The 26,523-nt window shown below is 48.8% G+C and overlaps 1 protein-coding gene and 2 long non-coding RNA genes across 14 annotated transcripts in view; 2 read left to right on the plus strand and 1 right to left on the minus strand.

Moving 5' to 3' along the window:
* Positions 1 to 26,523, minus strand: part of FARP1 (FERM, ARH/RhoGEF and pleckstrin domain protein 1) — a 295,229-nt gene that overhangs the window by 11,273 nt on the left and 257,433 nt on the right. For all 4 annotated transcript variants that reach the window (XM_086709189.1, XM_086709180.1, XM_086709199.1 and 1 more), the window contains exons 17-19: positions 11,992 to 12,073; positions 5,908 to 6,145; positions 2,760 to 2,890 (exon numbers count right to left, since the gene is read on the minus strand). In XM_086709189.1, coding sequence (XP_086565315.1) covers positions 2,760 to 2,890; positions 5,908 to 6,145; positions 11,992 to 12,073 — 451 coding nt within the window. The remainder of the gene's footprint in view (positions 1 to 2,759; positions 2,891 to 5,907; positions 6,146 to 11,991; positions 12,074 to 26,523) is intronic.
* On the plus strand, positions 6,141 to 7,467 carry LOC147584652 (uncharacterized). Its single transcript, XR_015252179.1, has 2 exons — positions 6,141 to 6,365; positions 6,646 to 7,467. It is a non-coding gene; the product is annotated as an uncharacterized LOC147584652 (long non-coding RNA).
* LOC112861075 (uncharacterized) overlaps positions 8,356 to 26,523 on the plus strand; it is a 30,648-nt gene continuing 12,480 nt past the window's right edge. For 3 of the 9 annotated variants that reach the window (XR_015252175.1, XR_015252160.1, XR_015252174.1), the window contains exons 1-4: positions 8,356 to 8,420; positions 8,891 to 9,376; positions 22,306 to 23,331; positions 24,438 to 25,672. This is a non-coding gene — a long non-coding RNA (uncharacterized LOC112861075). Of the gene's footprint in view, positions 8,421 to 8,487; positions 8,694 to 8,890; positions 9,377 to 22,305; positions 23,332 to 24,437; positions 25,673 to 26,523 lie in introns of those variants that run through there. The other 6 variants (XR_015252165.1, XR_015252169.1, XR_015252176.1 and 3 more) reach the window with 6 other exon arrangements.

The raw sequence follows: 26,523 nt of genomic DNA on the forward strand, positions 1-26,523 counted from the left end.
TTGATCCTATAGACTTTTGCACAGCCTGATTCAATGCTGTTTTTTATGAAATGTGGATCAAAGACCGTGTCTGCCCACAATTTAACGGATATGTTTTGGAGACCAACAAAGGAACACATAATAAATCCCTTCAGGACCCCGGGATGGATGCTGTCGGACATCAACAAGGCGATACGAGGAGATGATGTCTGGGGGGCCGCTTTCGTCACTGAAAGGCGGTGAGAGCGGGATGGGGGCCCTAACCTGTTCTCCTGCCGCACATTTGGAACACATGTGTCTCCCCACAAATCTTGAGGGAGCTCAGCTGTTGCTTGTGTGGGACACAGGGTGGCCTGGGACAGTCACTGCAAAAAAGACAAGGGAGCACGTCTGCATGTCTGGCAGGCCTCAGCGGCACGGAGCAGAAGGGCTGTGGACTCAGACGTCAGTGTCTGGGGCTGGAGACAGAAAAGGTCTCGCGCCTAGAATTTTTTTTAAACCACAGAAGAGGGTGGGGGAAAAGGCCCCTAATGTCTTAAGAGCGAGCTGCTTCTTTCTGGAGGGAAATCCAGTCCACATCTGTGAGTTTTAACCAAACAAGCCCCCCCCACCCCCCACCCCTCCAGTCCCTGCTGCTCTACCGGGAAGGCAGCCCACAGCACATTGTTCTATGGGGGCGGGGGGGGGGGGGGGCGGCTGATTCAGGCCCAAAGTGCTGTGGCATGTCTGTCTCAGGGAAAATGCCTGCCCTCCTGGACGTGGTGCAATCTCAGGCTGACCCCTGTAGGAGGGTGAGCAGGATTACGTCAAACGCCAAGCTAGGAATCACACTGCCACTGCGTGTAGCCCAGTGGGCGTCTCCAAAATTATGTGCTCACGTTCAAATCTCAATTTTTAAAATTCTACCATAGACAAACCAGAGCCTTCCCCCCCACCCCTTAGGTTCTTTGGTAATTTAAATTAATGATAATCAATTAGCTTTGGTACATGGAATGATACCCCATTTTAGAACTTGTTCCCCTGAAGGCCTGTGACTCCCTCCTTCCCATTTCATTCAGAGTTGACTTGAGGCTGGTTGATGAACACAAGAATATGGAAATAAGGTGGTTACCTTTATAAGCAATAATGACCTCTATTTATTAAAAAAAACTTTTTAAAATAATTGTTTACTTTTGAAAGAGAGAGAGCAGGGGAGGGCAGAGAGAGAGGGAGACAGGGAATCCAAAGCAAGCTCTGTACTGACAGCTCAGAGCCTGACATGGGGCTCGAACCCACGAACCGTGAGATCATGACCTGAGCCGAAGTCGGACGCTCAACCGACTGAGCCACCCAGGTGCCCCAGCTATCTATTTTAGAACATCCAAAGTTAAGAAAAAAATCATACCGAGTCCAGTGGCCTTTACTAAGGCTTCTGCGTGGATGGGTAAACGTGGTCATTGTGTGCTGAGGTCTGAATGTTCTCACCAGCAGAGCCGAAGTAAATCCCCACTTTCACCGCCCCCTCCTCCCCCAGCATTTACCACATACACCTGTTCTGACAATCTTTCACAAACAGTTTTCCGGTCAGTCTTGTCATTAGGCTCCCTGGCAGAAACACCCAGACACACACGGGGTTCCCTCATCTTCCCTGCCTTACAGACTTCAAGTCTCCGGGGCAGCTGTCTGTCGGACAAGACTGAAAGCCCCCGGCAAACCGGACACGGCACCTGTCTGAAGACTAAGGCAGATACGCGGCAGATCAAAGACACGAAAATTTTCTCTGGAACCTGGGTGATGTGAACTTTGAAATGGGGGAGCCCTAGAGATAAAGATCCCATGAAGAGAGTCGATGAGTTGTACCCCCTAATATCTTTGATCCCTGGGCAATGATTGTTTCCTGGGAAAAGAACTGAAAGCAGGCTGCTATGTGTTTTCACATTCCCCTCGGCCTGGAAGAGCGTGTGTGCCCCACGAGGCCCCACTTCACTGGGGGTGGCCTACGATTCATGAAGGGTGCTGGGTAGGTGAACGTTAATGGCCTAAATGAATGTGCATCTCTCCTAGGGTCACGTTTTGGCTAAAATGTTATTTTAATTCTGAATTAAAATCATTATGCACAGAAAATTCCATCTTTTAAAAATTCTTTTCATACGTATGGAACTTATGTGCTTTTGTGCACGAATTTTCCTCTGCCTTTGTATCCCCATTCTACCCGATTGTTTTAAAAAAGTATTTTTCGGGGTGCCTGGGTGCCTCAGTCGGTTAAGTGTCTGACTTCGGCTGAGGTCACGATCGCATGGTTTGTGGGTTTGAGCCCCACGTTGAGCTCTGTGTTGAACGCTTGCTCAGAGCCTGGAGCCTGCTTTGGGTTCTGTGTCTCCCTTTCTCTCTGCCCCTCCCCCACTCGTGCTCTGTCTCTCAAAAATAAATAAATGTAAAAAAAAAAATTAAACAAGTATTGCTCCTTGGCTTCCGTTTTCATTTACCTAACTTTAAAAAAGTAAAATAAGATGTCTCCAATCCTGTCAGAATACGGTAGGAAAAAAGTAAATTAGCAAATCAACCAGGAAGGAGAAAAAGGAGGTCATAGCCTTGCTTTATCTCCTTCTGACCCAAAATTGGGCAGTGATAGTAACGCTGTCATGTTCAAGGCATTGTCCCAACTGTCTCACAGCTGGAAGGAAGCCATTTCACTCAGAAGGGGGAGATCTTAAACTGGAGAGCCCGTATTCAAAAGGTTCAAATTTAAGTCACTTAAACATTGCCTTTCTGGCTTCACCTCTAACAGCTTGCTTACTTACCCTTCCCGGAATCACAAGATTGTCGATGCCAATCAAGTCTTTCTTGAGTTCATGCAGCTTCTGGAAATTCTCCATCTTGATCATCGTACCGTGAAGCTGTGCCACCATTTCAGTAACCTCTGCCAGAGCAGCTGACCAAGGGAACAGAACCGGAAATGGCAGCATTAATGGCGGACGGGGGTCTGTTTTCCCATCAGACTTCCGGGGGGAATATCCTCCAGTAGCCGCCCGAAGATAGAGGCTGTCCTTCTAGGGGAAAACACTGCTATTTCTAATAAAAATCTCTAACAAATAAAAATTTGCAATATGAATTTATTTGCTTGAGTTTCCCCAAAGCATCTTGGAAATGAAAATGGCCCCTTTGTGGCTATGTGGTGGATAGCTGTCTTTCCACTGGAATCACTTGGCACAGAGGGGATCGCAATGGAATACGAACTAGAATTTTGTCTCCAGGGCACAAGTTTCTGTCCACCTCCTGTTCCCTGGGAAGGACAGAGAGGATAGAGAGGCCACAGAAAAATCTGGGGCAGACAGGGGATCTTTCTGTGAGAGAGTCTCCTTGATAGTGTGACGCTTCTGGGCAACTAACATTCCAGCACACCCCAGTCCTTCCTTCTGCAGAAATCACATTTTGCCAAGATGGTTGCAAAGAATGACGGCAGAAGGAAGCTGGTGTTTGCACTCATGAGAGGGTCTTCCCTACACTGGGAAGCATCTGATCTGGAAAAGGAGCTCCTGTCCCCTTAGGACACATTTGGGTGACATGTAAACCCACAGTAGCTATTTAGGTATTTTTGTCAAGCAGTACTTGTCAACTGAACGCCAGTCTTCAGAACACTAAACACCTCCTCGCCCCCAGCACTTCAACATTGGAAGGGAAGTGATCCTTGCTTTCTCCCTGGGGATGCAAATTAAATTCTTCCCGGCTTATCACAGAATGCCTTGTCCCAGCCTTAGTGACAAAACCCAGGACTTGCTCAATCTTCAGACATTTACTGGCCGGCTTAGTCCAATAAACAGTCACGGGGCACTGAATGCTTAGTGGGGGTGGGGTGGGGGGACTGAGGAGGCATTAAGAGGAAAAAGATGTCACCCTGGTCCCTGAGCGCTCATGGGGAGGCATCTCGAGAATGGCTCTTGGCACACTACATCCCTCACGAGTAGTAAACATACACCTTTTCACAACTACTCACGAGTAGTAAACATATAGCCTTTTCACAACCATGCTATCTTAGGTCTTAAGCTAGGTAACCGATGCTTTTTCCATTTAGTTGTCAACCACAGACCTTTTTTTTTTTTTTTTTTTTTTTTTACTGGGGATTGTTCCATAAAATGCCAGCTGGGCAAGCCAGCCAAGGACAGTACATGTGGAATGAAAGATGTCCTTCACCTTTCTGGCTGATCTAGCCATACAATTCTAAGTCCTCCCACCCAGGTGTGGCCAACTGGCAACTGCTATATAAGACAAGGTAGGCGGGTGGAGAGGGTCACCCGACCTCGAGGGTCAGGCGCAACCTCCAGGCTCCTAGGAGGAGGAACCCTGTGCCAGGAGAGGGTGAGTAGTGGCAGTAACGACTCCAAGCAGAAGGAACAGACTATACCGAGGTGCAGAGGCACGAAGCACCATGGTCTTAAAGACTAACGACCTATGTGTGACAAACCAAAACCACGTCACCAGCCATTTCTGTCCCCTTCCGTGAACTGCCAATGTCTTCGTCATTTCACCAAAACTTCTCTGGGGTTATCTTTTAAGAAATGAACCTGTACGATTCCTCTACATATCCTACATACCAAAGGATTGACTTTCTGCAACAAGCCCACGTCTCCATTTCCTTCCTTACAGCCCTTCCTATCTTCCCTTTGCTCGTGACTGTGGTCTTCTGGGGTTTATGAGACCCCACGGGATTGGAGTCTGCTTACTTTGGCAGTCTCAGTTCTGCTGCGATCCCTCTGAGTTCCATATAGAACTTCTACTTTCTGGGGTGTTCCCACAGTCTCTGTTCCCCTTGGACCTCTGTACGTGCCGTTCCCAGCTTCATACTGCACACCCTCCCCCCAACTGGGAAAACTCCTATTTATACCTTAGCTGTAAAGATAAGATATCCTTTCCCTCAGAGAGCTCCCCCTAAGCCCTGAAGGCCAGGTCAGATCACAGGGCAGTCACTGTCCAGGTGTCTTCCCCTCTGTGCCCACCAGCGGGTCCCATGCATGGGGGCCACAGCTGCGTCATTCACTTTCACATGCCCAATACACAGCAGGTGCTCGATGTTGTTCGGGGGTCAGGTCAGGAAGTTTTGACGGTAGCCCGAGGGAATCTGGTGTTACCCAGGTTTTAAACAAAACAGTAAGAGGTGCATTTAGAAAAAGAGAACGCAGATGGGAGGCATTTATAATAAGAGAGAGATAGCAGTGGCCCAGGTATCTTATCTGTAAAGTGGGGAAACACTATTTATCGTGGCTGGAGTTGTTGGTTATTAAAGGAGTCAAGGTGTTAATATTGGTAAGATACCTGGCCCAGGGCTGAGCGAGCGACAGTGGGTAATATCATCATGACAGAAGGATAGGATGGTCAAGCATGTGGGCTCTGGGTTTAGGTTCCAAGTCATTTGCTTTCTAGCTGTGTGACTCTGGGCATGTTCCTTAACCTCTCTGGTCTCAGTAGCCTCAATATGTAAAATGAGCTCACCCCTGCCTTTTGTAGGCTGGTCATGAAAATTATGAGTCAATACAGGTGAGGCGCTTTTTGTTTTTGAGAGCAAGTGAGCAAGGGGAGACAGAGACAGAATGAATCAGGTGAGGTGCTTCTTAAGGTGACTGGCACACGACAGACGCCCAGGGGCAATTAGCTGAAGCACTTATTACAGGCTGTTTTCCTTAGCTGATCCCAGGAGGGTCAAAGGTTTCAACCACCTAGGGAGAGGGATGCTTTCTAGTGGGGGTGGGGGAGCCGACTCTAAATGGGCCTTCCCCAGGGTTCTTTGCGCTAAACTACCCAGGACCAAAGGAGGAGAGAGGTCCTAATGACCGTTATCACTTCCGTTATGGAAAGACCAAGAGGTAACAGAAAGCGCTGGGCCCTGTGCTAAAAAGCAGCACGCGCCCCGCCCCCCCCCCGGCACGTGATCGCAAGGCCCCGCCCCTCACTCACCTCGGCAGTCCCTGAAGTCTGCGTGGCTGGGCGGGTGGTGCTTGCACAGCCGCTCCAGGACCTGCTTGTAGTGCATGAGCCGGTGCAGCGGGCGCAGGAGGAAGGTGTTGAGCGGCAGGTAGCACACCTTCTGCAGCTCGAAGTCTCTGCACAGGCTCTCCAGCCGCCGCGAGCTCCTGATGCCCGTCTCCAGCGCCTCCAAAGCTTCACTGTGCTTCCACAGGTGAGCCGCCAGTTGCTGGTGGGGGCGAGACACGAGTGCACACGCGTTCCACCGGGCCCGACTCTCAGAAGTGAACATCACCCTGGCCTTTCGTGGCTTCCTTTCATTCTACTTCGAGCTTTCCCATTCGCTATTGATTTCATTATTTCCGTTAGGCTCTCGGGATGAAGAAAAAACCTCTAGGGAAGCATTATGCGTTTGAATTGGCATAGGAGACGTATATGCCATATTAGAGGTGAGGCTGGCAAAACTGCGGGGAATTAATAGACAGGAGCTCCTTCAGGGGGCTGTGCTTTCCTTCTAAATGTCAGAAGAGCCCAGGGCCAATTCAATAGGTGTCATATAGTTACAGCTACGCATTTCTGTTAAACTCCTCCCTTCTGCTTCTCGGTAAGGAAGCGTCTGCCATGAGCCACCTGCCCTGCTCCATTCCAGAGCGCTGGGTGAGAATTAGAGACAGAGCCTACTCTGTGGGGGTCTGACAAAGATACTTTACTTGACCATCTTTTCTGCAGGCTCCTGAGGCTTCTCCTTGACTGGTCTGGGAGCTTCCTTATGAAAAGCCAGTTTTAGCAAAAATCCTACTAAGCCTAACTGGAACCCCCGGCCCTTGACGTCTGGCCACCCTTGACATTGGATTCCTCATCTCTTACCATCCCCAGGTGACGTGCGATCACCTTGTCTTCAGCAAAGAATCCTGTCTGGTTGGTTCAGCCAGAACCCGATTTATCCCCGATGTTTCCTCTTTGTACCTTCCCATCCTCTGACCCTCACCCTGCCCCTTGGCTAGAAGTCCCCGCTTGCCCACGCTGTATTCAGAGTTGAGCCCAGTCTCTCTCCCCCACAGCAGTGGACCCTACCCAGTCCCAATGGTCCTGAATAAAGTCTGCTTTACTATATTTAACACATGCTGTTGAATATTCCCTTCCTGTAATAGCTGGTGGTGGAGACTGACGAGGGTAAGAGGATAGAGGGTTTGAGAATAGAGCATTAAAGGAGGAATTAAGTCCTTACAGGAGGTGGGGAATCGCAAGGTAAGGGTAGATTCCCTTACCTTACAGGTAAGGGTAACAAGATGGCACAAGAACATCCAGGACAAGAGAACAGCAGTTGTCCTCAAGACTTCCTTCCCGGGAGTGGGCTTGCCGTCCATGTGCTGCCCACCCCACATCTACATTTCCACGCTCCCCAAAGGCTCCACAAAGAGCCTGAAACGTTGTGAGTCCAAGTGGAAACCCAACACTGCCTGCCTCAAGTGGGGCCGCCCCATGATTCTGTAACCTCAGGATGGATGCCGCCACCAGCCGGTTATCCAGGATGGAAAAACCAGGAAAACACTCCGGATTCCATTTTTTTTTTTTGAATCCTTCACCAAGTCCTTCTGATTCTACCTCCTAAAAACGTCAAGGCTGTTACCATCTTTCTCTGCACAGTCACTGCCCTGGTTCTGGCTTTGTGTCCCGCCCCCCCCCCCCCAACCCACTGTGGTGGTGTCTCCATCAGGACCTCTGCCTCCACGCCTCCCCCCCTCCACTGTGCTTCTTGCCACCTCACCCCAGGTGAGCAACCTGAACAACCTACACTTGACTGCCCGGCTCATGCCCAGAGCCTCTGCACGTGACACGCCCCTGAGGAGCCCTGCCCGGCCTCAGCAACCCCCTCAACACCCACCCGCCTCCACCAGTTAGGGACTCCTCTATCTTCTATACTTCTGCCGTATGTGTCCATCTCAGCCCTTGTCACGTGGTGTCCCCTGCTGGGTTTAGTGACTACTTTTATTTTGAAATACAGATTCATAGGAGCTTACACAGGAATGTACAGGGAGGTCCTGCACCCAGTCTCCCCCAGGGCTAACATCTCGTGTAACTATAGCACAACATCAACACCAGGAAATTGACACTGGTATGATCCGGAGTTTACTCAGACTCTACCAGTTAAATGTGCCCCCGTGCGTGTGTGTACACGTGCAGCTCCAGGCCGTGTTACCACATGCGTTGTTCCCGAGTTGACCTTAAGAGTGCACATCGGTCATGCTCCTGCATCCTCGGGGCCTGATACACACATAGGCACTCAGTAAATGCCTGCTGCCTGCATGCCTTAATGAGCAAATGAAGGGTGCCTGGTTGGCTCAGTTGGTAGCATGTGACCCTTGATCTTGGGGTTGTGAGCTGGAGCCCCGCGTTGGGAGTAGAGGTCACTTCAAAACAAAACAAAACAAAACAAGAAAAAACAACCATGCATGCACCCAGACAAGGCAGGAGTCTTGCAAGAACCTTGAGTGCCTGGAGAGGTGAGTTCATGGTCACTGGAGCACAGAGAAGCATGCGAAGGACACGGGGAAAGGCCTGGAAAGATCATCCAGGGCTAGAACACGAGGCCTTTGTCAGGTTTGGGTTTGGACTGTATTCTCCCAGCCAGAGAGACACAGGAGGGTCGTGAGCCTCGGCAGTCTGGCGGTACCATCCGTGCTGACTGGGAGGACGGCTCGCCGGGAGGCAGGGCAACACCAGGAAGCTGGTCGGGTCCTCCAGCAGACAGCCAGCTGAGAGCCAGAAGGAGTAAGGTGGGAGAAGTTGAAGGAGGAGAGGGGGCAGGAGGTGGGCACCTGAGGAGACAGACGGGTCGAGTGAAGGTCCCAGCCTGGGTGAAAGATGGATCTTTGGGAGGGTTTTGAAGTGCCTTTGTGCATCTGAGCAGATGTCTCCAGTTGGAAGTTTGCGGCATAAGCAAGAGATCCTAATTTGGGTATCTGACTTTCAGGCAGGGATTGGAGCCCCTGGCCCAGCTCCCTCGGTCATGGTCATGAGTGGAGGGTCTGGGAACCGCCCCAGTCTGGCTGAGCCCCTGCCAATGCAGGTAAAAACACAGGGGTCTGTGGGGGTGGGGGACAGGAAGGACACTGCAAGCTGTAGATCACTTTAAGCCTTTTGGACAAGAGTGCTATCCTGGGCTTCTGCATCTCTCGAACCTTCTGCTCGCTCTCCTTCATACTTCATAAAAATTCTTTAAAGCCAGCTATAACCACCACAAGAAAAAGCAACCCAAACAAATGCTAAAAACGGCAGCCAGTGGCTCTCTGAGCCTCTCCACCTATTTTTATTTTGCTTGCACGGAGCTCCATGCTATAAATATGCTCATGGCATCCGCACAGGAACTCAAATGCCAGCACAGCCGATGAAGCTGACTAACCACAAAAATGCCAACTCACCAGACTGAGGAGAAAGAGCTGCTCTGAGCGAAAATCAGGTATGTTCTAGGAGGTCTCAGGCGCTAGGTGAACAGAGAGGAGGGTGGGTACCACTGCCTGTCAGCTCTCCGTGGACGAGGCACAAAGGACAGCTGGTGATGCTGGGGACCGTCCCCAAGGGGGCAAGGAATGGGCTGGCAGGTCTCCAACTGCCGTCTCCGGAGGCCCATGGTGGAGTCCAAGCCTCCTTGAAGGGAGTCTGTGAAGGCAGAAGCCCTCCCTGGGCAGGATTATACAGCTGTCCCTTGAACAACCCCTGGGGTGAGGGGCACTGACTCCCCCATGCAATTAAAAATCAGCATTTAGGGGCGCCTAGGTGGCTCAGTCGGTTGAACGTCTAACTTTGGCTCAGGTCATGGTCTCACGGTTTGTGGGTTCGAGCCCCACGTCGGGCTCTATGCTGACGGCTCAGAGCCCGGAGCCTGCTTTGGATTCTGTGTATGTCTCTCTCTGCCCTTCCCCCACTCGTGCTCTGTCTCAAAAATAAATATAAATGTGAAAAAAATATATTTTTTTAAAAAATCGGCATGTAACTTTTAACTCTCCCAAAGCTGAACTATTAATAATAGCCTAATGTTGACTAGAAACCTTATGGTTAACATTGATTAACATATAGTGGTATACGTAATATCACAGGGAAGACAAAATACATTCATGGTATCCTGTATTTATGGGAAACGTTCTACATGTAAGTGGACCCACGCAGTTCAAACCCATGTCATTCCAGAGTCAGCTGCCATCTAGGTGAAGGGAATACTGAGAGCAAAGAGGGAAAACCCAACTGGGCCAAAAAAACAGGCGGACATAGGAAAATAACTGGAAAGTCCAACAGTAACAAAAACATGTTACAAAAGAGAGAAAAAAAAGAGTATCTTTAACAAGCGTTAAAGAGTCTGATAAGGCTGCCCGCTGTGTGATTCCAACTATAGGACATTCTGGAAAAGACAAAACTATGCAGACAGGAAAGGGTCGGGGGTTGCCAGGGGGTGGGGGCGGGGAGGGATGAACAGGCAGAGCCTGGAGGAATTTTAGGCCAGTGACCCTGTCCTGTGTCATCCTGTCATGGCAGGTACATGACATTCTGCATTTGGCAGAACCCCACAGAATGTACCACTCCAAGAGTGACCCCTAACGGGAACTATGGATTTAGATAATAGTAATGCTCATCAGTTGTAGCAAAGATCCCACACCCATGCAAGATGTTAGTGCCAGGGCACTTTGTGTGTGTGTGTGTGTGTGTGTGTGTGTACACACAAGTATGCACATAGGACGTCTCTGTGGGCTTTCTGCTCAGTTTTTCTGTAAACCTAAAACTGCTTTAGAAAAGAAAATACACTAATAAAAAATACTATGGAAAGCACAAGGAGGTCTGTTACTGTTACATCTGAGTTTTGTGGATCAGCCTGACTTAAAGCATTGAAAACACCGTGGCTGTAGAACATCTTAGATAATTCTTTGCATTTATTGCATGGGATTCTGCAATCCGGATAGCTTTCATGGCCTCTCTCTTGTCTTGCCCAGAGGGCAGTGTTGCTTTTTGAAGACTGTAAAAAAGTGTGCTCAAGGCCTGTTAAATAGTATCTTGATCTTTGTTAAGAGAAACAGGAAAGCTCTGGAGTGGCTTTAGATCTTGTCTTTTCTGTGTACCACCCCCCGCCCCACCATCCCCTTGTCCTGCCTCATGAGATAGATCATTCTAAGGGGGAAAATAAAGCCTTAAACAACTTCGTAAGATTCTTGGGAATTAATTCAAACTCCAACAGTAACTTTTACTGTACAAGCGTCTTATACATTGTGGGTGCTCAGCTAATCCTGGAGGGAGGGATGGGGGGGGTGGATGGATGGTTGGTTGGATGGGGGGAAATGGTGGCAGGAGCAACCTCCCTTCTTTAGAGGTTGCTCTGAGTTATTAGTAAAGGTATTAGGCTTTGTTGGGCCAGTTGAAATGTAGGAAGATCACTTTAAAATGTAAATAGAGAGGTATTTGTCTTCAAAAGGTAAACCGTGAATTAAAATATTGTATATTAAAGGCATTAATTAAGATGAAAACGTAAAAATGAAAATTTCACTGCTAAGAGATGGGGCAGATTTCAAAAATGAGGTAGAATATTGGTTCAATATGTCTGGTGGTATACTCTTGTCTCATTGCAGATATTGCTGGCTGGTTAGAAATGTCTTTGCCTGGTACAGTGACTTCAAGTCATAGGATTGATTAGAATTCCTACCTGGCTCTAAACCCAATGTTTTCGTCACACTTACAAGAAGCCAAAACGACTGATGAAAAGTGCAATGTTCAGTCGACCAAACCACGTTTTGTCTACGTCGTTTTTTAAAATGAGTGCTGAATGATTTATTCAGATAAGACCTATTGTTTTGATTACAGCACAGAGCTTTTAAGGAGGAAAAGTACTACAAGTACTTCTCCCAAAGGGGCTGCATTTTCCTTCCAAACGCGATTGTCTGCAAGGACAGCGGAATTCACCCTGCGTTTACCTGTATTTAGTCAAATCAGGTCATGTGTGGTTATGCACTGGGATTGAAGCCCAGGCCTCTGGGAGGCCCAGCCTGGTTCTCCCTAGGGAACTCGTTCCACCGGAATCCCAAAGCAGCTCACCTTCATACCCTGAATGTTCTTCAGTAGGACATCTCCGATTCTTTGGTAATCCCCTCTGATGTGGGCATTTGAGCGGCCTTCCCTGAAAGCAAAGGCAAAGAGGTTGGAAACAAAAGCATGAACAGTGGAAACATAACCGGAAAATATCTGGCCTCAGATCACAAAACAGCAAGCTTTATGCCTTCCTTTCCAATCCCCTATTATTTGTACCTCTCCCTTCTCCGGGCGTCACACAATGTTAGCGCCGGAAGGAGACTATGAAATCACCCCATTCTTCTGCAAAGAATTCCCCTTGTACTTCGAAAGAGACAGGGAAGAACCATTGTGCTATCATTTTAATTTGGTCTCATTTCAAATTTTTTCCCCATTCACGCTTGGGTGATTTGGGCGTCATTACAAGAGCTTGGAAATCACTAACAGACAAGGTTTCTGGTCCCAAGAGCCCTTAGCTTAAAGCAGACAAAGAGCTGCGTGTACAGCCCTGGGGAAAAGAAAAACATAACTGAGGAGGTACAGGAGCCCCACGTGTGGAGGTGGGAACAGGGGCAGAAGTGGGCAGGATGGGTGTCCCAGGTACAGAGAGGGGCTGGGAAGGGAGGTTCCAGACTCCCCCCAGCCAGAGATGCTGGGTGAAAGATGACAAAGATGTGGGCCCTTTCAGCAGAGTTTTGGGTATACTGTATTCTTATTTCTTATGGCTCTGGGCTGCAGCCAATGTTGATAAGCTAAGAGCTTAAGCAGCAGAGAGGAAAGGAATATCAATAACGGTAGGTGGTTATTAAGCATGGTCCACTGTGCTGAGCACATTATAAACACTAGTTCATTTACCCCTCATGACGGCCTTATGAGGCAGGTACCATCATCAGCACCATTAAACAGCTGAAGAAACCGAGGCACAAAGAAACCACGCAGCTTGCCTAATGTCAGCTATCGTGAGACCGTGGGCCTGAACTTGAGTCCAGGGGGTCCAGCCCACACCCCTCCAACCATGGCACCGGTGTGTATCTGTGAATTTACCCACTGATGGCTAATATCTTCAAACGAACTGTTCAGGAGAGCTCGAAGCTAACTTAAATGAGAGGGATGCATGAAAAAGAAAAAAAGTAAAAATCCGGGCATCGGGCTTCCAGTCAGAAGAGAGAGCCCCAGCTCGGGGCTTCCCGCAGGAGGCAGTGAAATGATACATTCCCCGGGTTCTAACTCAGCAGACACGTAGATTACATCACCAGGGAGACAGAGCACCCAGACCCACGGGGTAGTTAAAGCTGCTCCGGAATAAAGGGACAGACAACATACTTATGCTCCCAGCCTGGGTCGGCGTCGGCTTCTGGGCGCTTTCTTTATTGTATTCCTTTCCCCTCCCCCCGCACAGAATTCCCCAATCCTTCTGCTTCCTCCCAGCTGCCCAAACAAAGGGTGTTGGCAGATTGCCTTAATCACTGCTCCTCTTCCAATTGAGTCTGGATTCTGTCCTCCACCCCCTGAAGTGCTTCTGTGAAGGAATACCACCCACCTCCTAATTGCCTAAACCCTGCCCCTAGGCAGCTTCTCTGGGCCTGGGGGCCCCAAACTCCAGGCACTTGGCTCTCCAGCTTTGGGAGGCCTCTGGAGGTCAGTTCTCAGTCCTTGTGGCCACCTCCCCCTCTTCAGGCTACTCCTGAGAGGTCTGTGTTCTTTGGGAACGCATCTGTGCTTATGTGCTCTCTTCACTTCCTACTTCTTCCTGTATAATCCCTGGATTCCCCACGGGTTCTATGCATGATGCCAGATCTGTACCCAAATGCCCCTTGTCCAAATGACCCAGGGACTGTATTTCTTACACCCACCAGAGGGTTCTACATGAATGACCCTGCAAGTATCTCAAACTCAAGAGGTTCCAGAGTTAATTATCTTACTGCCCAAACTCAATCCCCTTCCTATGTTAACCCCCTTGATCATGGAACTGTTCTGCACCCCGCTCAAGCCGGGAACCTCAGGTATCCTCCCTTGTCTGTCTCTCCTATCCCCCACCCAGTGGATCAAATTCCTCCCAAAATGGGGTCACCGGAGAATGTTTAAGTGACAGACTTAAACCCAGGCTCTGCTTTAGAGACGGTGCTCAGTCTATTGCTAATCACCGCATATTATTCTGCCCTGTCAACCGCAGGGTGGAGGCATCTCCGGAATTTTAGCAAATGGTTATTAATCCAATCTCTATTGAGAAGTTTATTGTTTGGCCATTCTGTTGATCCTGATGTGTGCCTACTTTTAGTTGAGAGTTTACTGGTTGCTCTCTTCCTTATACACTTGGAGAAGGGAGCTCTGGCCTCAAACGGAAGCTTTCTGCTTTATAGAACCCCTCCTTCAAGCCTGCACCTTCACCATCACGTGATGCCCTGGAAGGAGCTGGAAAGCTCCCCTTCCCTTTCCCCGCTGCTCACCACCCCCGCCCCCGCCCGGCTCCAACACCTGAACAAAAAAAGCTACTGAGCCAGAATGTCCTGATTTTGACTAAATGCCACACATTACTAAGAGAAGGCAAGGCACAATTGAAACTCGATTTGTGGGTATGTAGATATGACCTGAAACTTATGTAAGTGACCCCAAAACTTTCAAATGGGCATACCATTTGACAAATGCAGCTAAGGAAGGTCTTTAGTTAGTTCAAAGGACATAATTTAGATATTTTAGCCAGAGTCCTCCGGATTGGATGGGCAAGGGGAGAATTGGGGGGGCTTTATTAATAACAAGCAATTTCCTCCTTCTCGCAGATAATGCCCAAGGGAAAATGAAGTGCTGGGAAGCGACATGGGGGGTGGGGTGGAGCATGTAGTGTAAGTCAGATTTTATTGACTGCACGTCCTTCTTCTGCCCACTGTTAAAAGAAAATGTACTGATGTTAAAGCCCCAAACTCAAGGGGACATTTTCCCGCATCAGCTGGCTAGCAGAGTCCTGTTTCTCTGTCTTTGGCATCTTTACTTTCATTTTAGAAATAGCCCTGGGTTCCCATTATCAGTGCCCTGTGCCCTGGGGAAGACAGTGATGTGGATAAATTCAAACAGGGCCAGCTCTAGGTGGTGTGGGGACAGCAGGCTGGGGCCCCAGAAGTCAATGCATCTGGTCCAGGCAGCGCTGCCCGCCTCCCGAGACCTCCCCCCCCCCAGTAGCACACATGGCCAGTCCCAACCCCTGTGTGGTTCCAGAACATGGCGCCAGTCCATGGGAATAGGGCAAACCAAAACTGCTGCTTCCTATAGAATACTGTCATGTTTTTACTTCCTTTGCATGTTAATGCCACCAAATCCACAAGTTCAAAGCATTTGCTTTGTTATTCAGAACTAAAAGGTCATTTTATTATTAAGAACATGAAAAAAATAATTATAATTCTTCCAGAACATCCTCTGGATGTTAACCTCACAAGAAAAGGGTCCTTGTTTAGAAGACAGGGCCACATAGTTGTTGTCCGTGTAATTACTGCGCGGCAACAAAGCTGAAAATTCTTTTGACAATTTCACTTTGGAAACCCATGTACTCAGAAGCTTCCCAGAAGCTAAATTCTGCCCCGTGCACCATGATTAATACACTCCCCGGAGCAATGACACGTTAGCTCAGCGCTGGGCCCAACACCCCCCCACACCCCCCCACCATGAATCTCCCAAGTCTTCCTGCCCCTCGGTAGACACTTCACTCACGACTATGTGAGCTGGTCACTAACTCCGCAGCAGACAGACCATGAAGAGGAGGAAAAGGCTAGAAGGGCCAGTTCTCTGTGGGAGAGACCAATAACGAGGCTGTCTCCAAGGGGTACAAGGAGCCCTTGCACCTGAGGGCTTGACTCTGTCAGGAAATACAACACTGGCAGTAGGTGCAGGTGGGCAAGGCCAATGGGAGAGATCACCACCCTGCTCCCCTCCTTCCCACCCCCAATCCCGGGTCAACATGAAATCTTCATGGAACCCTAGGACAGTCTACAGCGTGTCCACGGTCTCATGCATTGGTGATACAACCCCCAGCTATCCCACATGGTACTATGCACCCCAGGATGCCATCTCCTAACCGTGAGTGTTTTCTGGGGAGCGGGACATCAGGCCTGGCTTCAGTCGAGTGTCTGAGATTCTTTACCATGGAAAGCAGGTAGTGACTGACCCACTGGGCATTTCGAGTAGCCTAGTATAAACGCAAGCATGTTCACCAAACACTCAGCCCTTCCCTTCTCCTCCCGACAAATGAAGCATCATCTCATTAGACTGAAACATAAAGCCAACTGCCGATTGGAGCTGGGGGGGGGGGGGGGTGCGGGTCTCCCACCTCACTCTGTGTCTGGGCGCTCCCTGACCCCGCAAGATGGACTGAACTTTTGTGAGCCTCATTCTCAGGCCTCATTTGCAAATCAGACATCACATCTTTGCTCTTACTAGTCCCTGTGGTTTTTAGGATCTTAAATGAAAACGGTCTGTGATCACATGTATTTGTGTATATGTGTAAGTAGAAAGATAATGTATAAATAAGTAAATGAATAAAGACACGTCTTCCATGAACGTGTGGGTGAGGGAGGGTGGCTGGGTTCAACGCAAACAATTTAGCCAGAGTAAATTTTTTTTACTAATATTTAGATATTTATCTTTTTATCTATTCATTATGTTTATATATTATATATACTACACACATCTAACATATATATTAGCCACAGGTAATCTATGTTGATTTCAATATTCTTTGATGGATTCCAATATCCTTTGAGATCCCTGGAGAAGAAAATCCAATTCATTTGAATTTTAATTCACATCCCCAGAAAGACGTTCGGGCCGGAGGCATCCTCACTAGGCACGTGGCGCTTGAGTGTTTCCCTTTGGTAGCTACAGATAAGGGATTCACTCTCTGAGCGGTACCTGCAGCTGGCAGATGCCTCCCGTTCTTGGTGACATCATGCCCGTCAGTTACAATGCTAGGATGCTTACATCAGCTTTTCTTCTGGGTTTAAGGCCAGGTCCCGTTTAATAAGAGGAGCACAAGTCACAGCCCCACTCACGGGCAGGCTTGATAGCACCCAGATGAGACCTGGAGTGGTCACCTGGGTTCAGTCCTGTTCATGAGCCACACATGAAAATGCAGGGGAACAGAAAAGCCATTTAAAACTCATCAGCGGCCTGGAGAATGTTCGCTCTCAAGTGCTTTCCAGCAGAAACCCGCCTGCGGTTCAGGTGATTGGAAAACCTGTTTTCCTTTTTCTAGGAAAGCAGCTTGGTCTCAAAGCACAGGGGGCTGTCCAGTCAGGAACAAGGCAGATAATTCAGGGAAAACTAGCTCCCACATGTGACTGAGAACATGTCATGCTACTCATGGGTTAACAGGAAACAGTCACCAACATCATTGTCCCTGGAACCCTGGGTGGACAGTGGAAAGCCAGCTGGGGCAGAATATAATGAATTCAGTGTCCTTGTAGTGTCTTTCTTGGCTTTGAATCAAACATAAAATTTTAAACTTAAATTTATATAAATAAGTGTGTAAGTGACCCCCCCCCATGGTATACAGGTATATCCCATAAATTCTGTTCCATTGTTTATGCTAATTTTTCAAAACTTTCCTCCATTGCCTATGCTTCCAGGCTGTTTTCTAGGTAGACCACACTGCCTTGTCTCCAATGAGTTTCACTGCTGTTTACCTTGACAGCAATGGTTTTAAACACTTTTTGCATGGTCTTATTTTTTTAAGCCAATGAAAATCGTCAAACTAAAGCTGTGACACACAAGAAGTAGCCTGATTTTGCTGAAGGGTCGGGGGGCGGTGCTCAGAGAACCACCCCAAGTCTTGCCTTTTGACAACGATCTCGAAGATTCTGAATTCCAGGGAAGTGGATGGAGAGGAATGTCCAGGTGCTGTGACACTCACGCATGACTGGAAAGGAAGGCTGCATTCTCCTATCTTCCACTCCAGAGTCCTTTCCCCTTTAGAGCCTCTAAAACTGTGCCACCCAGTATAGTATCCACATATGGCTGCTTACATCTTAACTCCGCTTAAAATGAACTTATAAAATTCAATTCCTCACCCATCCGAGCCCTATGTGAAGTGCTCACCAGCCACATGCGGCCAGTGGCTATTACTGAACAACGCAGACACAGAGTATTTCTATCACTGCCGAAAGTGCTACTTGACAGCATCGTTCTAGATAGAAAGAGAACACGTTTACAGCTACCTCCCTGCCCCCAGGTTCATGGGCTCCAGGGAAAGCAAGAAATGGGGTGTAGTCCTACCTGGTTTTATACCAACCAACTTTCAGAGCTCATTTTCCGTGGGAGGTGGGGTGGAAGATGGGCATAAGGCAACAAAGTTGTTTTGTCAAATGAGACAACTTAACAGACAGTGTTTTGTAAGATGTTGTAGAAATGCAAGGTGCTTTTTTTTTATTATTTAATTAAAAAAAAATTTTTTAATGTTTATTTATTTCTGAGACAGAGAGACACCGAGCATGAGAGGGGGAGGGGCAGAGAGAGAGGGAGACACAGAACCCGAAGCAGGGCTCCAGGCCATGAGCTGTCAGCAGAGAGCCCGACGCAGGGCTTGAACTCACAAACCATGAGATCATGACCTGAGCCAAAGTCGGTCGCTCAACCAACTGAGCCATCCAGGTGCTCCACAAGGTGCTTTCTCATAGCAGTGTGGCCAGTCTTAAAGCTATCATTTTTAACACCTCTAGAATACGGACAGGGATTTCCGTTCTGAGAAAAGGGTCAGAGGCCCCCTGATCTCTTGGCTTGGCCTAAGTAGGAAAGAGAGCAGGAGCTCATAAGTACCCTCCCCCCCCACGAGGATACCCCTTTCAAATCTTATCTGGCTGGTCTGGCTGCCTCCTTGACACAGAACAGAGTGAAGGATGAAACCAGAATACAAGCTCTAGGAGAGTGATAACTGTGTCGTGTTTTGTTCACTGAACATTGAGGAGAATGACTGATTTATAATAGGGACGCAATAAATATTTGTCCAAGTCTGTGGACATGGGGATTCACACACACAGAGCTCAAGGTTCTGAAGTGGAGAGATGGCCCTCCCACCAGAGCCCCAAATGTGTGACTGGGAAGGAAAAGAGTGTGTCACATCTTTACCCCATCACGTGTGCACGTGTGTGTGTGTGTGTGTGTGTGTGTGTGTGTGTGCATGTGTGTGGCCAGGAACAGCCTGAACAGCATGAGCAGCACAGGGGGGCAGGCAGGGGCTATTTCAGATCATGCCTGGGGCTGGGGTTTCCCGGGGGGCCAGAAGTTGTTCTCAGATTAGTTACAAGTGAACAGCAACGAACCAGTTTCTTTGGAGTTCTTCCCCTCTAAACGTTACGCCTCAAGCCTCTGGTGCTAAAGGCATAGTGACAGCAGACCAGCTGGTTTCAAAATCCAGTCGTGCCCTTAACCAGCTGTGTGACATCTGCCAAGCAACTCACCCTCTCTGTGCCTCATTTCCTCACCTGTGAGGTAAGGCGATAACAACAGTATCTACCTAATGATGTGCTTGTAAATATTAAAAGACATGATACACGAGCAGCATTTAACAGTGTCTGGAACACAGGGAATGTTCAGTTCACGTTAGCCAAAACTCACACCAACAAAACCGGCAAGCGACCTCTATTCTTTTTTTTTCAATCAAAGAGATAAAATAAAGTCCTCCTGACGGTAACATACAGAAGGAGCCTCGTCTCAGATAGTAATGGTCTTAGCATCTCTGTTGGCCTAAACCAGAGCGAAGGAGATACCACGGATGATGCTCTCTGCTCTAGGGTCCCATAGCCGTGTACCCACCTTGTGTCCGATTCAGCCAGAGCCAAAAACACCACCGCTCAAGATTTCCCAGACACCATGGGGAGTAGTGAAATACTACGGGTCCTCAAAAGTTCCTAGCAGTCACATATATGTGTTAATGAGCAAGCAAATAGAAAAGCTTCCCTAAGACCCAAACAGGAAAGGAGGCAGTTAGCAGTTTACGCTTGTTGAAGAAAACAAAGCCCGACAGCCCATGTGGTTTGAGAAAAGGTAGCCTGTGGAGGAAGGTCTACTCTCCTTCCTCCTCTTGTTCCCTGGTAAATAGTCAGCACATTTGGTGTGAAACTAAGGCCCCTGAGAAATTCCACAGGGAGGGGGCAGAAGGCCCTGTCAGCAAATCCAAGGACAAGGTTAAGAGGCGGTTGAGTAAGATATGGAGGACAGGACCTGGAGGTCATGCTGCCCGGGTTCAAGTCCAGCATTAACTCTCCCACCTGGGCAGGCTGTCCATCCACCCTATTGACCGAGGCTGAGTCCCCTCATCCGAACCTGCCTCTTTGCGCCGTGCGGACGGAACAAAGTGTATAAGGGCTTGGAAGGAGCCTTGCTGTTGTTTCTGTTGCAATCCCTTGGGAGCGGACAGAGAGGCTCCGAGGATATGCTGCGACACAGCTAAATTCCACAGGAGTCACCTCGGATATTACCATCTCAGTGGTGGCCACTTCACCATTAAATAGTCTCTTGGTGGATTAGAAAAAAATCTGAATCCATTTTCTCAGATTTGAGCCCTACAAGTGATATTCCTGTAGACAAAGCCATCACAGGGCCAGTGTTGGCCAGATGCCATGTACTTCCTGCCCCTTTTGAGAGAACAGCACAGGAGGGTGTCCGGAGCAGAAGGACCTCTCGGTGAGCACAGCTGACATCCCAAAGCCAGGAGCAGAAAGAAAGGGTGCAAGGGTTGGGGGCACAGGTGCTGGCTGGGGCTCTGCCGGGTTCCTGCTGTGTGGCCCAGGGCAAGCCACACTCTCCTTTTCTCCTGTGACGAATGAGGAATCTGGGGCGCCTGGGTGGCTCAGCTGGGTAAGTGACTGACTCTCAATTTCAGCTCAGGTGGTAATCTCATAGTTTGTGAGATCAAGTCCCACGTCAGGCTCTGTGCAGACAGTGCAGAGCCTGCTTAGGATTCTCCCTCCCTCTCTCTCTCTCTGCCCTGCCCCCCTGCTCAGGCACTCTCTAAATAAATAAATAAACATTAAAGAAAGAGAGAGAGAATGAGGAATCCACGGCAGATGCACTCTCAGCCACTTTCCAGGTGTAAAGCCTTGTGCCTCAACAACACAGCTGCAAAGCCACAAGCTGAGGATCAGCTCAGACCCGAGTTCAAGCTGTACCTCTGTCACTTATGGGTTGTATGTTGGGGGTCTCACCTCTCTGGGCCTTATGTTCCCAATCATACAATGGGAATAACACCTACACCTAGGGAAGTGTTTTTCAACAAGGATCAACAAGTTTTAATAAAGGGCCAAATAGTAAATACCATAGGCTTTTCAGGCCACACAGTCTGTGTCATGAGTATTCACCTGTGAAAGGCAGCCATAGACAATGGGTAAAAAAAACAAAAAAAACAAAAACGCGTGTGGCTATGTTCCAAAAAAAACTTTATTAGCAGGAACAGGTAGCAGGCCAGATCTGGCCAAGGGTTGGTCAACCTGGTTTTGAAGATCGAATGGGAAAATCCTGGTGGTCATTTTAATTTTTATCAATAACACCAACTTTACAACAGTACCAGGTGTCTCAAGAGTCTACGCACAGTAAATGCGCATTAATGGTACTTGATTATTAATATTAATGCCACGACTCTGCATGTGAATCAGACTTTGTAAAAGCACTGTCCATCCACATTTGCCAGACACCCTTCTGCTTTACAAAAGATCAATCCTTGACCCTTGGAGACATGACCTAAATGAACTTATTACTCGAGATTTACCGTGAACCAAACCAAGGCATTTTCATGCATTTGTTTTATAGATATTTTCAGCAACTTGTGTCCAAGGGCCTGTGTTTCTTATAGTAATGTGTACTATTTCTTCTTCATTTTTAGACCAATATCGTCCAAAAGATCTTTTCCTGTGATGACGAAGACGTGTTTTATATCTGCCATCCAATATGATAGCCACTAGCCACTTGTGGCTAATGAGCCTTGAAATGTGGCCAGTGTTATTGAGAAAATGAATCTTTAATTTATTAGATTATTCAAATCTGTTTATTTATTTTGAGAGAGAGAGAGAGAGAGTGTGTGTGTGCGAGTAGGGCAGGGGGCAGTGAGAGAGGGAGAGACTCCCAAGCAGGCTCCATGCTGTCAGCACAGAGCCCAATGTGGGGCTCAAACTCACTGTGAGACCACAACCTGAGCCAAAATCAAGAGTCGGAGGGACCCTTAACCAACTGACCCACCCAGGAACCCCTTGATTATTTTAAATTGAGATTACTTTAAGTGGCTAGTAGCTGCCATATTGGACAGTGCGGCTTTATAGGTCTTTATCCTTTTCTTACATTGTTTTCCATCTGTAAACCATCTCAAAGTCATTGCGGAAGATGAGGCACAAAAGGATTTGAAACCACAATAAAAATGAGCCTTAACCAGTTATGAAGCAGTTGACAAGCAAACAATGAGGCATTCAACCAAGCCAACACCATTCCCGAGCTCCAGTCTAGACTAAGTGGCACAGAAACGACTGACCAAGCGCTAAGGCAGGTGCATGAGGAACTGAGATGCCAGGTGGACTGTGCTGGAGTAAAGCCTCTCAGGATTCCTGACACACGGTTGTAACCCAGACTTCCTGCTCACAACCAAACTCGTCGCTGCAGGGACCCTGGGAGGCAGTGGGATACATCACACAAGAATGTTCCACAAGAAAAGGCACGGCAGCTGATTTTGCTCTAGAAGAAGGAAAACAGTTTTCACGGACTCTAGTAAATGTCCTACGGTGAAGACAGGAGACCTCCCCACGGGACTGGTCTGGTAAGGATTAGGCAATTGTGAACAACGCTTGGGGGACAGTCATTATTACCCCATAAGATAACTGCAGGCGTGGTCTGCAGTCAGCCTTATCTTGGGAAATGACATAGAAATCAGATCCCTTCCTTATGTACACGTGGGAAACAGCCTACAGATGTCTACTTCGGGTTGGGGGGAGGTGTGGAGGGGCTGACGCGCACAGAGGACAGGAGGGCAGACGTGGATGTGTGTGTGCACACCCACATGGAACGTGTGCTCATGCCAGGTTCGAAGGCCTGCATCCACCACAAGGGGAGAGGACGCTGGGAAAAATTGCCTGTCGTTGAGGTACGTTTCTGGGGAGTGGAGGGAGGTGCAGTGTCCCCGCCCGCCCTGCGTACAGGACGCACTCAGGTGTGTGATGAGCTCAGGACACAGGCTGTCCAACCTCAGGGCTCCTTTCTAGCATTTCCCAACACGGTCCCAAATTCAAACCAGGCCAGAGAAGCAAGGAGCTTAACCACCGCAGGCCTCCACGTCAGGGGAAAACCACGGCATCCGGCTGATTGGCATGATCGCCAACCGCATCCCCTTCTGGGTCACTTAAAAAGGTAATGAGTCTGTTTTCACCTCCCATGGCTTTAATCGGGAGCCCCGTCGACCTCACGGAGCAGCTGGGCGATATGGGGAAACAATAATGGGAAATGAAAGAGGCTCCAAGAATGAGGAACATGGTAGAAAGCGGAATGTGTGCACCGTGCGGTCTGCATTCCCAGGAAAAGGCACCTCGAAAAGGCACCGCTCGAGCATGAGTGGGGGAGGAGCAGAGAGAGAGGGAGACACAGAATCCGAAGCAGCTCCAGGCTCTGAGCTGTCAGCACAGAGCCTGATGTGGGGCTCGAACTCACAAACCGTGAGATCAAGACGGGCTGAAGTCGGCTGCTCAACCGACTTGAGCCACCCAGGCACCCCCATCCCCACATTTCATCTTGCTCAACTCTGGACAGCCGAACACTAGCTGTTTCCTCAACCCCAGGCGTTGGCAACCTCCGTTTTATTTTCTCTCTCTCTGAATCTGATTGCCCTAAGTAGCTCATGAGTGGAATTGTACACTGTTTGGGTTTTTATTTCATTTAGCATGTCTTTAAGGTGCATCTGTGTTGTAGCATGTATCAGAATATCCTTCCTTTTTAAAGTTTATTTAGTGTGAGGGAGAGAGAGAGAGAGAGAGAGAGAAAGTGCGGGGGAGTGAGAAGATCCCAAGCAGGCTCCGTGCTGTCAGTTTGGAGCCCGGCACGGGGCTTGAACTCACAAACCTCAAGATCATGACCTGAGCCGAAACAAAGAGTCAGATGCTTACCTGACTAAACCACTCAGGCACCCCTAGCATCCCCTTCCTTTTTAAGGATATTATTCCATTGTACGATGTACCACATTTTGTTTATCCATTAATGATTCACGCATCAGAGGGCACGGGGTTCCTTCCAAACCAAACCTTTTGGCTCCCGTGAATAACGATGCTATGAGCGTGGGTGTAGAAGTATCTGTCTGGGTCCGTTTCTCTCAATTCTTCTGAGCATACAGCTAGGATTGGACACTGTTGGGTGCCATGGGAAATCTAGATTTAATTTTTTGAGGAATTCCTATGATTTTAAGGATGACCAGCTTCAAAGAGTGGGTAGGATGAAAAGATTTATTACTCATTTTTTTGTTTTAGGATTGCTCACCGTGAAGCTACTCCGGTGTACTCCGGGGGAGGGCTGCAAATCACGGTCTCACCCACACGGTCACCCCCCACTCCTCTTCAGCCCCTGGAGCATCCTGGCAGGACAACACCGCTCCACGGGTGAAATCCCTGATCACAGTCCTCCTGAGAGAGGAGCTTCCTTTCTGCTCCAGACGGACACCCTCCTGTCTCTCAACCCCCTAGGGTCCGAGCCTGCTCCTGCCCCCACACCCCAGGGACCCTGCCTCAATCTTCTCTGCATGTCGTCCTGCCACTCTTCAGACATGCTCTCCTCGGGGACGCTCCACCCCTGCTCACCCCTCGTGGCTTCTTCCATTTCCTCTGCTGGCTCTTGCTCTGCCATGAGCTACACGTTTATGGAAAGTTGACAATAAGGTGTATTTGGCACGATTCTGTCCCTGGCTCTCCTCTGCCTCACTGTTGTTTCTTACAGGACAGGATTCTTGTGGGTAACTCCCATATCTACATCACTGCACCGGATTTCTTTCCCAAGCCTGAGACCTGCGTTTCCAACTGCCGGAAGGACTTCATTACTGACCCCTCAAAGCTGATGTGACCCAGAGCAAACTCAGCTTCCCTCCATTATATTTGCTTCTTCCTTTCTTCTTACGGCTTCCTAATTTTGTGAGCATCCTCCCAGGTAACCAGGATCAAAGTTCTCGGGGCTTCCCCCTGGCCTTTTCCTTGGTCCTGTGGGCCCGACTTGTCTGCTCGGCGACATCTCAACCTCCGGTCTCCCCACCCCTCCCGGCTAGACTTCTGCACCCCTTCCAAGTGAATCTGCTGCCAAGCTTCTAATAAATGCAGCAGACCCTTCTTGAGAACTGTGTGTGCCCACAGCCGATCCCACATGCCTCTCTGCAGGCCTCTTGCCCAGACCCCAGCTCCCTGCAGGCTGATGTTGCACGGGGCACAGTCTACCGAGGTGCATCGTGCTAGAGAATCCAGGTCTGGGGAACGAGTCGGCTGGTGTTCACTCTGCCTGCCAGGCCTTTCGGGGCTGGAATTTGGGACACAGCTCCGAAAGCCAAAGGTTGTAAGAGGCTTTCTCTGAGTGCATTTGAACAGCTGGGCAAAATATCCTGGCTTTCAAAAAGAAAGGCTTTCTTCTTGTTTTCAGAAGTCACCAAACCTGTTTTCTGGTTTTTGAAGAAACAGGGTCACCTGGGCTTTGGCCAGGCTGAAACAGCCCATCCCCTCATCAGGTGGGTTTACTCAGGAGGACGCAACATTTGGATGCGGGCAGGTGTGTTTACTGAGCAGGGGTTCAAGCCTCCTCATTCAGGGAAATTCCTGGTAACTTTTCTGCCTTAAGACTTCCCACTGCTGATGGAAGCATAGCACTGCCTCATGTAAAACCATGGTGGCCGTGTCATTTAAGTACCAAATTTGAGGGAATTTTAGGTGCATAGTAAACTTTAGATTTCTTTCCATTAACAGTAGTAATTTAAAGAGTATCACCGAATAAAGCCTGGAGTTTAGTTGATGGTAACTTAGCCACGTTAGTTTCCTAGCTGACAGACGTGCCCAGTGATGGAAGAAGCTGACATGAGGGCAGAAACCCTACTGTCGTGGCAACTTTTTTCTAAATCTAAAGTTATTTCAAAATAAACAATAGAAAGAAAGATCAGCTCCTCTCCCACCTTCTGCGAATGGGACAGAAGGCTAAGCCCTTCACAAATACTGTCTCATTTTGTCCATGTAACAGGCCTATGAGGTGCACATACTACAGATGACACAGTGTAGCTCCACAAGGGCCAGAGGCAGCCAGAGATGTCCGGTGGTGGTGTGGCCGGGAGCGTGGACACAGAACACAGCCATCCCCCTCGGCACGGGCCAGCCGGGTTTCCCATACCCCAGACTGAATAGACACATACATGCATACACATCTACTTCCATCTGGCCTGGCGGTCCAGAACTCGGTGTGAACTCCTTTCTTAACGAACCTCCCTGCGTTCCATTCTTTTCCTTAAATATATTCACTCACACAGGCTGCCTATGCCGTGCAGGCATCAATGGCCCAGACGTCAAGGCAGAACTGGCCAGTGATGCCCCA

This window comes from Puma concolor, chromosome A1 (genome assembly GCF_028749965.1).
Source record: "Puma concolor isolate L17-30 chromosome A1, mPumCon1.1.hap2, whole genome shotgun sequence".
NCBI classification, from domain to species: domain Eukaryota; kingdom Metazoa; phylum Chordata; class Mammalia; order Carnivora; family Felidae; genus Puma; species Puma concolor.